Source organism: Mesoplodon densirostris, chromosome 3 (assembly GCF_025265405.1).
Source record: "Mesoplodon densirostris isolate mMesDen1 chromosome 3, mMesDen1 primary haplotype, whole genome shotgun sequence".
Classification (NCBI taxonomy): domain Eukaryota; kingdom Metazoa; phylum Chordata; class Mammalia; order Artiodactyla; family Ziphiidae; genus Mesoplodon; species Mesoplodon densirostris.
The window spans coordinates 58,627,196-58,642,135 of NC_082663.1; the positions used below are offsets into that span (position 1 = coordinate 58,627,196).

The 14,940-nt window shown below is 39.7% G+C and overlaps 1 protein-coding gene across 1 annotated transcript in view; it reads left to right on the top strand.

Annotated features, from left to right (window-relative positions):
* The first annotated feature begins 1,062 nt into the window (after positions 1 to 1,062).
* Positions 1,063 to 14,940, top strand: part of TNPO1 (transportin 1) — an 87,357-nt gene continuing 73,479 nt past the window's right edge. The window contains exon 1 of the mRNA XM_060093029.1: positions 1,063 to 1,168. Within this exon, the coding sequence (XP_059949012.1) occupies positions 1,154 to 1,168 (15 nt within the window). The 5' untranslated portion in view covers positions 1,063 to 1,153. The remainder of the gene's footprint in view (positions 1,169 to 14,940) is intronic.

Here is a 14,940-nt window from a genome sequence, read left to right on the forward strand (position 1 = left end):
AAGATGTATCAGTATAAAAACACTTCCTAGTATTGGTACTCTAATTTTATCTAGAATATTCCTGGAAGGCAACAATCACAACACATTTTCAAAACATAATATATACAGCACTTGCAAGTACGATAGTCAAAACTGTTGGCCTTTTGACACATTGACCATGTGAGGAAGAATATCATCAGCGGCATCATCACCTTAGGAAATAATTATCTAGCTATGCAAATTTAAAATATTCACATATAGTAAATTTATATAGAAGAATACTGTGGGGTAAGGGCACTGCTTTTTATTTATTCACTACCATTATTATAATTGAGTATATAAAAAGTCTACCTCTCCCATTTTGAATTATTTTCTGCTCGGAAAATAGAAGACATTTTAATTTCTCGTGATGGCCGGTTACGGAGAGGAGGACTTGTTATTTCTAAGAGCAAGAACCTAGTTTTATATGAATACACGCCTGGAGACGTAAAACCTAATTTTAGAAGGCATTTAATTTCACCTACAAAGCAGTTGATGTGTTAGAAACAGCATACCTCAAAAGCTATCCTGCAATATTAGCGGAGGACCGTCCACCGAATCTATCCACTGAAGCCATTTCTACTTTTTACCAGCGGCGATGGAACTGTATTATTGTGGAATATGCGCCACGTTCGGTGTTTAAATAGGCTCCCAGGGAAGGGCTGTCACTTTGGAGGTGGTCCTGAGGTATGGAAGTTGGGCTGGGGTAGGGTCGTCGTGCTCGGAGGCAGCCACACTTACAGGCCATTTTGGTCGAGGCCTCACAGCGCGGAGCAGCGTCCGTGCGGGTTCCTCCAGTGAGCCAGAGGCTCGAGCTCGCGCGCCGGCCGCAGGGGTCGCGAGCGGGAGCCCGGCGGCGGGCCGAAGCCCGAGGCTGCAGCGCGGGCTTAGAAACCGCTGCCACGCGCCGCCGGGCGTAGGTCCACAGGCCCGCAGGCCCAGGCCGCGGTTTTCCCAGCCCCGCCGCCGTTGCCAAGGCGACAGCCACCGAACGTTCCAGCAGCAGGCCCCGCCCACGCCCAATCAGACGGGCGCTCGCTGGAGCCCAGATTTTCTTTGTTCCGCAGCCATTTCAGGCCCCGGAGGGGAGGCAACGCCGCTTCGGCAGAGGGCCCGAGCGCCGGAGGCCTCTGGGATGGTGTGGGACCGGGTAGGTGGCGTGAGGGTGCGCGGCCCCGGACTGGAGGGCGGGAACGGAGACAAGCTATTCGGAAGCTGCCTGATGGGCCGCGGGGAGAGGCGCCGGACCCGCCGCCGCATTCTCGGTGCCCGCTCGGCCGTTTGGAGCCTGTCGGCGGCGGCGGCGCGGTTCTAAGGCCAACAGCTGCCCACCCGGGCGTCCCTGGGGATCAGGGCAGGGGGCTGGCGGCGGCTCTTCAGGTGTCCGAGGTTAGGGCCTGAAGCCCGTTAGGGGCGTTGGGAAGAGGGTGTGTTCCTCGGGGAGCCTTTGCCCCCAACCATTAAACCTCGGCGTTTCAGGGCCCTGGGTACCGCAGTCACTGCCCTGGGACACCTGCTTCCCGAGGGTTCTGGGCACTGTCGGGCGCCTCCCCGGATGCCCGGTCTTTGTCCCCGCCCGGCCCCCTCTGCCCTGGTGTCCCTGGTCCACACAGACCATCGCCACCACACTCCGCTGGCTGATCGCTTTCCCCAGACGGTTCTTTCCACTTGGGGACTCATGGTTTCACGACATGTGTACATAATTTTAATGTTTGTAACTGTACGGGTTTTGCGTGGGTTCGTGGTTTTTTTTTTTTTTTTTGCGCTTTTGCCCTTCTCTCACGCGAACGCGCCACAGGGAGCTGCTGCTGAGAAGCGGACCCACGCCACAGTCAACCTGTTTTGGGCATGGCTTTCATCTTTCAAAAACAATCGGCTGTTATTTGTTTCCTGATTTAAAAAATCAATTGGATTTTGCAAGGATTGCTTACAGTTTAAGTCCATTATCTTAACAATCGCCTATCAGTTCGGTTCTTCAGCAGATAAAAATGTAGAAACTTAAAGTTGGAGACTATCCACAAATTGATTTTGACAGTTGTATTAAGAAGCTCAGTAACGATCCTGCGTTGAAGCTCATGACTTCAATGATGAGTGCATAAATGGTGCTTTTCTTTTTTTTTCATCTAAAGGAAAGATGTTTTTAAAATACAAATTGTATCGTGGAATAGGTATTTGAAACTGTAAGGCTGTAAAATGGCTGTCCTGACATGCTCCTTATTAGGATAACAAGTTACTTTTGGATTTTAAGTTTTTCTGTTTTATTAAATTTTCATATTAGAATGGTAAATAAGTTATGCCTAATGAAGCAGGGGAGGATTCCGTCTTTTGAAAACGATTCTGTTTTCCACTTTCACTCCCTCCTGCACCCCATTCTTCTTAGAGAGTGACTCCGCCAAGTTGAAAACTTGCAACTGCAAAAGAGAAATATTAGCTTGAAGGTGCAGATTTCTTCTTTACTCCTCAGCATATGAAACGCATAAATGTGTAAGTTTGGCAATACGGTTTTTACTTCACCTAATTTAATGGGAGCCTAATGAACTATTAGTGCTCCATTTTCTTTTTCCTAAAAGGGGCCACCACCAGATTAGCCTTGATGTAGTTACATCTTCATCCTAGATATTCAGGGAATTACTACATTCCTCCCACTGAAATATATATAAAAATATTTTAAGGTAATCGAGCTTATTATCGTTATATATTGTGAGCAGGATAAGCTTTTGGTAAAAATATGTATGATTCTGGTTGTAAATCTTTCCATTATCAACTTGTTATTGTATTCATTGTTTTTATGACTAGTTTTTCTTCTTTATATAATGTTAAAGCCATCTCATGAACTCTGTTTTTCTAAATACTGTAAATGAACTGCATTGAAATATAAATGTACTATGTTTAGAAGAATTGCTTGCAGTCAACCATGTTGGATTCTGCAGATGCTGTTTTTAAGAAAAGGAATTTGGTTATAAAGGAAGCTAAACCAAGTGACATACGTAATGAAATAAATTTATCAAATGTAAACTGCAGAGAAGAACACAGCAGTAAGTGGAAGTTATTTTTATTGCCCAGTGTGTAAATGATGAATATTTTTTCCTGGAATTGATATTTGAATATGTATTGGTGCCAAAAAGACCTTGTTCCTAAAAAAACAATTTGGTTTACCAGCAAAAGGGTGAGAAAGCCGATAAAGTCAAGGTGATTGATTAACTGATGAAGTTTTTAAAAACAATGGAGAATAATGCCACCTTCAGAAAGGAGGATGAGAGACAGTTAAATTCCCCAGGTGTTGAAAATCTTTCTTAGTTAGTTCCATTCAGCCAGTGCTATGGTAGCTATCTGGTGAGTGTTGGCAGGTAAGAGGGGTCTCCTGGGTTGCAAGGGTGAGAACTTTACAATGGAAAACAGATGTTTGCAAAAGTGGTAACTGTAGATTTACCACTACAATTACAACTACAAACTGTAATTGTAGTTATATGGATGGGTGTTAGTGTGGGAAAGAGTTTCTAGAAGCCACCCTTGCTGGCTCTAAGACCTCCTTACTAGAAGAATTCTTTGAAGTACTGTCAGTAGGTGTAATAAGTAAGAATGTTAAGAGTTCCAGAGTCTCAATGGTTAAATGAGATATTGGAACAGGAAATAGGGGTGGAGATTTGTCTTAGAATTTTCTGGAGTAGATAGAACCTATGCAGGAATGGTGGCTACATCTTATTCCAAAATGGCACCTGATGGCAAAGCAAATATTTGAATTCAGAACTGAAGGAAAGCTGAAAGAAATCTCATATCTGAAAGGCCACAAGGTTTGAATTGACATGTGCCTTTTTTTTTTTTTTTTTTTTCTTTTTGCGGTATGTGGGCCTCTCACTGTTGTGGCCTCTCCCGTCGCGGAGCACAGGCTCCGGATGCGCAGGCCCAGCGGCCATGGCTCACGGGCCCAGCCGCTCCGCGGCATATGGGATCCTCCCAGACCGGGGCACGAACCCGTATCCCCTGCATCGGCAGGCGGACTCTTAACCACTGCGCCACCAGGGAGGCCCGACATGTGCCTTTTTAATGGTTAAAATTTTTAAACAACGCAAGTCTTTTCAGTGTAGTATAACAGAAGCAGGAACTCTGGAGCCAGACTACTTGGATTCAAGTCTTGGCACGTTCCATAATTAACTGTGTAACCTTGAACAAATTACTTCATCTCACTGTGCCTCAGTTATCTCATCTTTTAAGGAGTTAATCTTATGAGAATTAAATGAGTTAATACTAAGCTCTTAGAACTTGGCCTGGCATGTAGTAAACACTTCATATGTAATAACTGCTATTATTATCATCATTGTCATGATCATTGGTATTTTAGAAAACTATAGAAAACACCATAAAATAATAATTACTAATATCAGGACCATGAGGTAACTACTATAAACCCTTTGATACATTTCCTTCCAATATTTTTTCTCAGTTTGTTTGATCTTTACACAGTTGAGACTTTAATATTAACAATTTTGCATTCTGCTGTTTTCACCTAGCACATAAGCTTTCTCTTGCTATTAGATTATTTCATCAGCATCTTTTCAAATGACCACAATGTTTTTGTGAATTTCTCATAAGTAAACGTTTTACTGTTGGACAGTTAGCAAGTTTCTTTTTGCAGTTGTAAGAAACACTACAGTGAACATTCTTATACATAAAACAGTTTCTGTGTTTTAGATTATTTCATTAAGATAGATTTCCCAAAGTGAAAGTGTTGGGTCAGAGTATATGAACATCCAGAGCTCATGGTTCATATCGCCAAACTGCTTTTACTTAAGGGAATTTAATAAGGGACTTAAGTTGAGGAGCACAGCATTTATTGCCCTTTTCCTTGAGTTGGGAGGAAAGAGAGAGTGAATTAACATTTTTTTCTGTATAATATACTGGGCATCATTTGTAGGCACTTAGCATACATTGTTACTTTTATGTACATTATGCTCATTATCCTAGCCCTATGTTGCTTTACACATGAGAGTTACTTCCATTTTACTGGATGGGAGAACTGAAGTATCGGTAGGTAAGTACTTTGCCCAAGGACTCAAGAGTGTTCAAGGCTGGATCTGAGTCTAGATCTGCCTCATTACAAAACTCAAAACTTTGTAAAGTTTTATGTGATACACATATTCAGAATCTTATAATGAATATGTATACATTGAATGAATACAAAATCTTTAAAGGAATCTTATAATTCACTATAACAGTGAATCTATTAACTGTAGATCATAGATCACATTATTAAGATAGTGAAACTGAGCTGGAAGTAATGAATGAGTAAATTACAAAGTTAAAACAGGTAAGGCTTAACTATCCAAGTATATTTCAAAAAGGAAAAAAAACTCCTTACTTGGATGAGATGTAATATGTATGTATGTATGTAATGAATGTAATGAATATATAAAGTTGGTTTCTAAAATGATTGCAGCAAGCATTTGTGGGTGAAACACTCTTTGTAAAGACCTCAACACAAATAGAGGAGAAAAAAACAAATCCATCTAATTTAAGGTATAAGAGAAGTGACAAAGGCCCAGTAAATAACTATTTTGAAAAATATGTTTAGTGAAACCCCTGGCAAAGTAAACTAAAATCTTAATAATAAATAAATAAATAAATAATTGAGATATTCCAGTTAAGGAGAATAAGACGACCAACAAGGTGTGTGAGATTAATTTTATACTGAAAACTAAAGCAAGAAAATTTTTTTGAGTCACGTTTTATAATTGACTTTGAAGCACTCTGAAGCCATTAGTGAAATAATTATCAGTGAAGTCCCTGAAACCTCAGGTGCCAAAGTAACCACCATAGATGAAAAGGTGGATCCCAGAAAGGCCAAGATTCCATTGCTTTTGTCTTTACTACGGAAGGAATTAGGGGAGAGAAATACTTCAGCAGATTGTGAGTATACAAAATAGATACAAATAAGTGATTAGGAATAGGTGGTATCCATCAAAATTGTAAGTAAATGAATATAAAACATTGATCATTATGCTGCCATTAGAAATAATGTTTTTGAAAAATACTTAATAAAGTAAAAATATATTTTAGCTAGAGCATAGGAAAGTGATGAGAAACATGCCAAATTATGAAGGACTTGTGCCCTTTATTCATTCAGTAAGCATTTTTAGTGCTGACATTGTCCCTTGTCCTCAAGCCATTTAGATACTACTGTAGAGAGAGATATGTAAACAAAAAGGTGCAATGAAGTGTAGATAAAGCTGTTATGATATAAATCTGAGGAGACACCTAGTAAATATTTTCTGCTTTGTAGGCCAAACCACCTCAGCCATTGTAGGGCAAACGCAGCCATAGACAATATGGAACTATAGGTGTGGCCAGATTTGATTGGTGGGCTTTAAGTAGAGAATCTCTTAAAGTATATCCTAGAAGGATTTCAGGAAGAGGTACCTACCAAGCCTTGTGTTGCCGTAGCATGAGCCATTGAAAGATTTGAAATGAGAAATATGCAGCGTTGATTTGTGTGATTCATTAAGAGCAGAGAAATAGAAAAATAAGTTATTTTTAGGTGCTATAAACTAAGAAGAGAATCCAATTTTTTAAGTGGGCAAATTCACAGAAGAGGAAGTACACCTAGCCAATAATCATGAAACAATGCTCTACCCCACCAATAGGGAAATGCAAAGTGAAATTTTTTTTTACCCATCATATTGGCAAAAGTGATAAAGTTTTACTAGTATGTATCGATAAGATTGTAGGGAAACTCAAACATTGAATAAATCAGTATAGCCATTTTAATTTTAAAGTAAAAACATTTTCGACCTAAGCAATTTCCATTTCTTAGAGAAACGTAGGGGTATATCAGGAATCATGTATATTCAAGAATATCTTTGTCAGTTGCCACAGAACCTCCAGACTTCCAGGTCACCTTTTTTTTTTTTTAATTTATTTATTTTATTTATTTATTTTTGGTTGCATTGGGTCTTTGTCACTGCGCGCGGGCTTTCTCTGGTTGCGGTGAGTGGGGGCTGCTCTTGTTGTGATGCACAGTCTTCTCATTGCGGTGGCTTCTCTTGTTGCGGAACATGGGCTCTAGGTGCACAGGCTTCAGTAGTTGTGGCTCGCGGGCTTTAGAGCACAGGCTCAGTAGTTGTGGCACGTGGGCTTAGTTGCTCTGCAGCATGTGGGATCTTCCCGGACCAGGGCTCGAACCCATATCCCCTGCATCGGCAGGTGGATTCTTAACCACTGCACCACCAGGGAAGCCCAGGTCACCTTTTATCTCCTGCATTCTAAATCATTAAAAGGTCTATATTTGTCTTCTTTTTTTGAAACCGCTTAACAACTCTTCATATTCTTCTACTGTGCCCACTGGAATTTACAGTCATCTACAAAATCCAGTCTCAACCTAGCTACTATTCTCCCTCCCTTCTCCCTAAAAATCCTGTTTTGGACTATGTCATCAGATTATGTGACTACTACCCTTCATGATTGCTGTCATCTGCTAACTTTTCAGGTCATTCCTCCTCATTTCTCAATTATTTTAGCTCCAGGCTCATTGCCTCTCTCTCTAATATCCATCTCAGTCTTTATATTGAGATTAAAATGAGTATACCTGATCTTTCCTCTAGTGTTCTTCCCATCTGTTCTATCTTATCTCAGTCATTCACTCCCAAAGTGATACCCTCTTGCATTGTCAATAGCTACAGGCCCTCTATGGTTACCATTTCATGTTTTCTACTCCTTGACCATACTTCCATTTTTAGTAGTTCACTTCTTCTAGTTAGTATCTCAGCCCCAACCTTCTTTTTACCCCAATGGAATCGCCAGTCCCTTGATCCTATTACTGTGTCCCTGCCATTCACCCTCTTGATGTTTTTACTTCCCTTTCTTACTCAGTTTAAATTCCATGGTTAATCACTCCTTTGGATAGCTCCCTTGCTCTTTGCTTGGTTAGTAGAACCATACCCTGGTTAAAACCAACTCTCTGCTTTCTTTGTGCCTGCCCCTATATAACTTAGTATGGCTGGAAGAAAACACACAACCACATATGACCACATACCTCACATTACTTGTTAATGCTGCCTGTTGATTATACTGTATTTTCCTAGTCTGTTCACTTTCCTACTTTCCTCAATAACTTTCATATCTTCTTCAAACCTCCAATATAACTTTTCCCATCTTCATTTTCAGTTCATCACCTTGCTTCTTATTTTGTTAAGAAAATTGAAGCAATCAGAAAACTTCCACACACTCGCACCACCCCATGAACTACCATCATCTGTGTCAGTACATGCTATCTTCCTCCTTTTTATCTTGGATGAACTGTTTTATGTTCTTCTGTCTGCTTTTGTACTAGATCCATCCTTTCTCCTCTATCATCTGCTCAAGGAATTGCTTCAGCTTCTGTCCTTCCACATCAAATTTTTTCTTTACTGGATTATTTCTGTCAGCAAACAGACAAGCTATTATTTCTGCCATCTTAAAAAAATTGATCCCCATATTTTTGGTTTCCTTTTGCAGCATTATTCCCCGAAAGAGTCGTCTATATTTGCTATTGCCAAGGTTTCTCCTCCCATACTCTATTAAACCCACTCCAATCAGGCCAGTGCACCATTCCTGCTGAAACAGCTCCTTAATTTCTCCAGTAACTTCCATGTGGCCAAATGCCATATGTCCTTGATTCTGTTATCTTACTTGACCTATCAGCAACATTTGACAGAGCTATTTCTCTTATTCTTGAGACACTTTCCTCTTTGCTTTGCAGGATACCTTACACCCTTGGTTATCTCCTACCTCAGTGCCTGCTTCCTTGTAATTCTCCTTTGCTTTTCTTCTCACAGAGCTCTTAGTGTTGGAGAGCCCCAGAACTCGCTCAATCCTTGTTTTTTATTTTTCATAAATACTCAGTCCATTGATAATCTCATTCAGTCTCATGGCTTTAAATACCATCTAAATGCTAGCAATGCCCAAATTTAGATCTTTAGCCTCTCTCCCTAATTCCTTACATGTTCAACTCCCTATTCAACATCTCTACCTAAATGTCTAATAATAGGCCTCAAACTCAGCTTGTCCAAAACTTACCCCCTAAACTTCCTCCCCAGTACCTACTCTACCCATAGATTTCCCCATTTTGGTTTGTCAATGGCAACTCCATCCTTGCAGTACCTCAGGCTAAAATATTGGAGTTGTTCTTGACTTTGCTTTTTCTTTGACACTTTAGATCCATTCCTTCAGGGTGACCAGTTTTTTTCTATATCATCAAAATATATCCAGAATCTTACCATGCTGCACCTTTTCCACTGCCACCACCCTGGTCCAAGCCACTACCATCGTATCTCTTTGGATTACTTAAATAGGTTACTACCTGGTCTCCCTATTCTACCCTACCCTCCTCCCAGTAGTCTTCCCTCAGTATCGTAGCCAGAGCAAACCTTTCACAAATTAAGATAGTCCCTGTCACTCATCTATTCAAAGCCCTGCAATGGTTCCCCCTTGCACTCAGAGAAAATCTAGTCCTTACAGTAGACTACAAGGCTCTACATAGTCTGCCCAGCCCACTCCCCTTTCTCCTTACTTCCCTGACCTCATTTGCTACTACCACTTTCCCTCCTTGCTCACTGGCCTTACATCCAGGTCTTTGCTCAGATCTCACATTCTCTAAATACTCTGTTTAATACTGCATCCTAACCCCCCATCCCCCTTATCCTGGATTCTTTTTTACTTTGTGCATAGCACACACCACCTCCTAACACACTATATCAGGGATCAGCAAGCTAGAGCCCCATTGCTCTGGGGCCTGTTTTTGTACAGCTTATGAGCTAAGAATGGTTTTTACTTTTTTTTTTAAGGGTTGTAAAACAAAAACAAAGAACATACAACAGACGTATTCTTACTGTTTGGCCTGAACGTGGTCTGCAAAATCCAGAATATTTACCTTCTGGGCCTTTGCAGGAAAGTTAGCACTAAAAATTCTGTTTATTATCTTTCTCCTCCCACATGAATAAGCTCCAAGAGGGCAAAGATCTTTGTTTTATTTATTGCTCTCTTTGCAATAACTAGAACAGTGCCTAGAATATAGGCACTCAGTAAATATTGGTTGAATGAATGAATTGCTTGTAATGGTATAAAATTATAATGAAATAGAGCTATATATACGATGAGTAGGAAAGCTAAGGCATATTTTGGATGAGTTTTTATAGAACAGAAATAAAATTCTTTTTATTTTGACAGAAACATACGATTTAAATAAGCAAAAAACAGCTCTGTAAGGATACACATCAAATGAATATTAGAGTACCTTTGGGGAGGAGACCAGGATTAGGAGAGGTACTCAAAGAGAACTTGCACTTCATCTATATTGTTTACTTTTTTTATACGATGAGAAGCAGTAACATCAATTTTTCATTTAAAGATACTTTTTTTTTTTTTAAAGGAAAGGGCATCTATTTATTTATTTAGTTTTGGCTGTGTTGGGTCTTTTGTTTGTTTCTGTGCGAGGGCTTTCTCTAGTTGCGGCGAGTGGGGGCCACTCTTCATTGCGGTGCGCAGGCCTCTCACTATCGCGGCCTCTCTTGGTGCGGAGCACAGGCTCCAGATGCGCAGGCTCAGTAGTTGTGGCTCACGGGCCTAGTTGCTCCGCGGCAAGTGGAATCCTCCCAGACCAGGGCCCGAACCCGTGTCCCCTGCATCGGCAGGCAGATTCTCAACCACTGCACCACCAGGGAAGCCCTAAAGATACTTTTAATGAAGAGAAAGGGGAAAAAATAGGTACTGACTAAAGCAATGAGAAGAAATAGAGAGTAATGGGTAGGGAGAGAGGGAAGAGAACATTGCCTTTCTTAAAGGTCATATTTGCAATCTGAATGAGAAGGAGTGAGCAATATGAATATTTGAAGAAAGAACAAGCAAAAGTGAGACTCTTAAGTAGGAAAAAGCATAACAACATCAGGGAACTGCAAGAAAACTAGTGTGGAACATAGTGGAAAAGGGGGGTAGAGTCTGCTAGTAGGGAGGACCCCACATTGGGAACAATTTTGTAGGCCATGGTAAGAATATGAGGTTTTATTTTTAAGTGTGATGAGAAACCGTTGGATGGTTTTGATGGAGAGAAGACATGATTTAATTCCAGTTCTAACTTGATCATTTTTGCTGCTTTGTCTCAGAATGGGGCTGTAAGTGAACAAGAGAGAAGGCTGGGAAACCAAATGTAGTAGACCATGCTTTTGTAGAAAATGGTATCTGGACTGGGGTAGACAGTGGAGAAGGTGAGAAATGGTCAGATTCAGAGTATATTTTGAAGGTAAATTTTAAGGGCATACTCTGACAGTACTGACTGATGGTTTAAATGTGGAATATAAGGGAAATGAAGGATGAGTCCTCGGTATTTTGGCCTGAACAACTGGATGAACAGTAATAACTGCATTTAGTGATAATAGGGCAACTGGAGGAGGAGCAGACTTGGGATGGGCAAGAGTTCCGTTGTAGTCAGCAAAGTCTGAGATACCCACTTAACAAACAAGTGGCTATGTCTTATAAGGTGTTGGTTACTTGAGTCTGAAGTTCAGAGAGCTATTCAGTGGCACAAACTGGATGAGGTTATGTAGATAGGAGAAAGGTGCCTGGGATATTTAGGGGTGGGAGAGTCAGCCAAGGAGACCGACAAAGAGCAGCCAGTGAAGTAAAAGGAAAACCAAGGGAGATGTGGTGCCACCGGCTAACAGGTGAAGGCATTGTTGCCCGTTTTCAGCACTGAGGAGAAATTCAGATGAGGCCAAGAAGAAATCATTGGGTTTGGCAACAAGGAAATCTCAGTCTCTGAGGAGTGGAGTGAAGAGGGGGACATGGTGACTGTACATAACTTTCAAGATATTTCTGTGAATGGAAGGGAAATTGAGCAGTAGTGGAGGGTAAATGGAGTCAAAGCTGGTTTTTAAAGATATTTTTAAATAATTTGAAAATTAGAGAAAAGTTGTGAGAATAATTGGGAGAACTCCCATATACCCCTTACCTGGGTCCACCAATTTTTAACGTTTTGCCACATTCTTCCCACCCACGCCACACACACGTTATTATTTTTTTGATCATTTGAGAGTAGGTTGCATACATCTTGCCCCTCTACCCCTTAACCTGAGTCTGTATATCTTAAAAGCCAGGATATTCTCTTCTGAAAGCACACATAGTTATCGAATTCAGGAAATTTAGTTTTTTACAATCTGTATTACAATTTTGTCACTTGTCCCAGTAACATCCTTTATACCATTTTTCCTCCAGTACAGGATCCAGTCTAGGGTTTTATACTGCTTTTAGTTGTCATCTTTTTAGACAAAGAGTTTTTTTTTAATGGAACTTTGCCATTTTCTCCTCATAACAGCCCCATGAGATAGAAGTACTATTAATTATATCATTTTATAGGTCATAGGTTAATTATTCTTTCCATGACTAATAAGTGGCAGAGCAAGAACTCAAAGTCAAGCCAAGGGGCTCCAGGGTTTGTACTCTTAAGCTCTATACAACAGTGCCTCCCACGTAGTGCTTGGAAAAATCTGAAATTCCACGTTTGAAATGGGCAGATAAGTCAAATATATAGATCAGAGGCACTGATTCTTATATTAAAAGGATGATTTTAAGCTTCTGGATCTGGATTATAACTCTTTGTAATGGTGGATCAGAGTGTAATATGTCACCTTGATGAGCATCAGGCCAGAAGGAAAGCCCAAGGAAAGTGAAGCTATTTAAACTTCATATGTAAATTTTACCAGACTTCAGTATAAATGATATGTTTTCAGAGTTACTGCTGCTGATTGTTTAGGAAGGTAAAATAAAGTACTTGGGTTAATTCTTTTGTGGTAAAGTTTAGTTGACAGTATATATGGACATGGACTGAAGAGTCCTGATATATGTTTCATCTCATAAAATGCTGCTTGTCAAACCTTTATTAGAAAATATTAGGAGACTTAATTTAGGAAAAGAGCATTAAACAGTGAATCATTGAAACCACAGATGCTCCAGAGCAGGAATTAGAATGCTCCATTGGATTTTTAGTTCAGTAATGTTTTATACAGTTTTCTGTTACACAGTTTTGAGGGGATAATGGGTAATGACTTCTGTTGGGTAGAAACTCAAGTTGTGATGAAAGTTTTTGTACATAACATTTTCAGCTAAAGATTGTTCTTACTACTGAATGACTTCGGTAAGAAATGACCTAAACCTGGTGCAGTACTGTGCCCTTTCACAGGAGCCCAAGTATTTGCTGAAAGAATCAAATGACATGAAGCTCTCACTCAGGTAATTCAGTAGTCCCAGAACTACACTTGAACAATTGAGTTGAATACAAGTTTCCCTGAAGACTTGGAGAATTTCAGTAGCAAGTATAAAGAAAAGAAGTAAGGCTGGCTTTTGTATGTAGAATATGACCAGACTCATTATTTACTAAATGTTTTGCTTCTAGAAGCTGAAAAGGAGCATGGTCTTTAGTTGCTTTATAAATGAGGAAATGAACCAAATGAGTGTAAATGATTCGTACAGGATTGCCCAGCCAGTTCTTTGTGCAGAGAAGAACTGAGACAAGAGCCCCAGATCTCTGACACACCTTTTTTCCTGATGTTATTTTGGCTCATCGTGGCACAGAAGACTTAAAGACCTGGGCAGTTTGTCTTAAAACCCCATGAAGTTACACTGTGGCTGGGAGTTGAAGTGTCTGTTTCGCTTCCCCACATGTCATCCTTCCCTTGGTCTGACACCACCCCACCGTAAGTCAAGGATGAAATGGTGGAGAAACTGTAAAGGTAGGAGGTTCTTCTGGAGTCTTGTTTTAGCACAGGTAGTAAGCTCAGAATCAAGAGAGTGGTATAGTAGTTTAAGATTTAATGTAGGAATTTGATGGGGAAGGTTAAGAGCCAGTAGAGAAATAAAAAGTTGAAGCATAAAACAGAAAAGGCTCTAATAAAAAGCCTAGCTTTATTTTAACCTTACATCCCAGTGGGCTAGAGGCTTTTGTGTTGGTGTTGTTACTTGCTGATAAGGTGCACAGCAGGTATTTTTATTTGTAAAACAGAATCTACACATTCACCGGTGAGATTCTAGTAGAGTTGTCCTGTCAGCAACCAGGAAAAAATTGTGATTTCAGATAAAATTATCATTTGGGAATTATTATTTATTGGGAAATACAAACTCCCGTACATCTCAGATGCTTTGGAATCAAGTTCATCAAAATACCTAGCCACATATTGAATTGCTGAATTGAATAACATAAAAAAATCTTAGGAATTTCCTAGTTCATCTCTCTCCTTCCAGACTTTATTGTATTCGTAGTTTCCAGCTATAAAATCCAGCTTATTACAAGTGCTGAATAAATGTTTGCTTATTGATTTAATTTCTGGAGTTTCTCCTTCTAGAATATGCATATTACTCCTGTAAGAGTATATAATGAAGAGTTAAATGAAGACTATGTATTTTATTAACTGTAAATAATATGGATTAGTGGCCTATGACATTTTTTCTAAAATTGAAATATTATATGACTTAAGACAAAGGTTTTGCTTTCTATGTCCCCAACCCTACCCCAGGAAAATGATTTAGGAAAAATTTGTTTTATAATAAATGAATTTATTTTTCTAAGAATCAGTTTAGTGTAGTAGAAATAGTGTATACTTTTAAGGCAGTTCATTAGACTCCTATGTCTACCAGTTATAAGTGTATGATCATGGATGGTATCCATCTCATAGACTAAATAGACACACAGAGCTATACCATTAGTGTCAAGTTATAATTTGTAAGCATTTTTTTCCCACCCTATCTTAGTTATTACATTAGCTTCCTTAGGCAGAAAAATATATTAAGAAGAAACTGTGGACGATTCTAAGATAATTTTTTTATCTTAAATGAAACAGTTTTCATTTATTTTCTAAAGATCTTAATTTTATTTCTTTCTGTTTTTTTTAATTGGAATATAGTTGA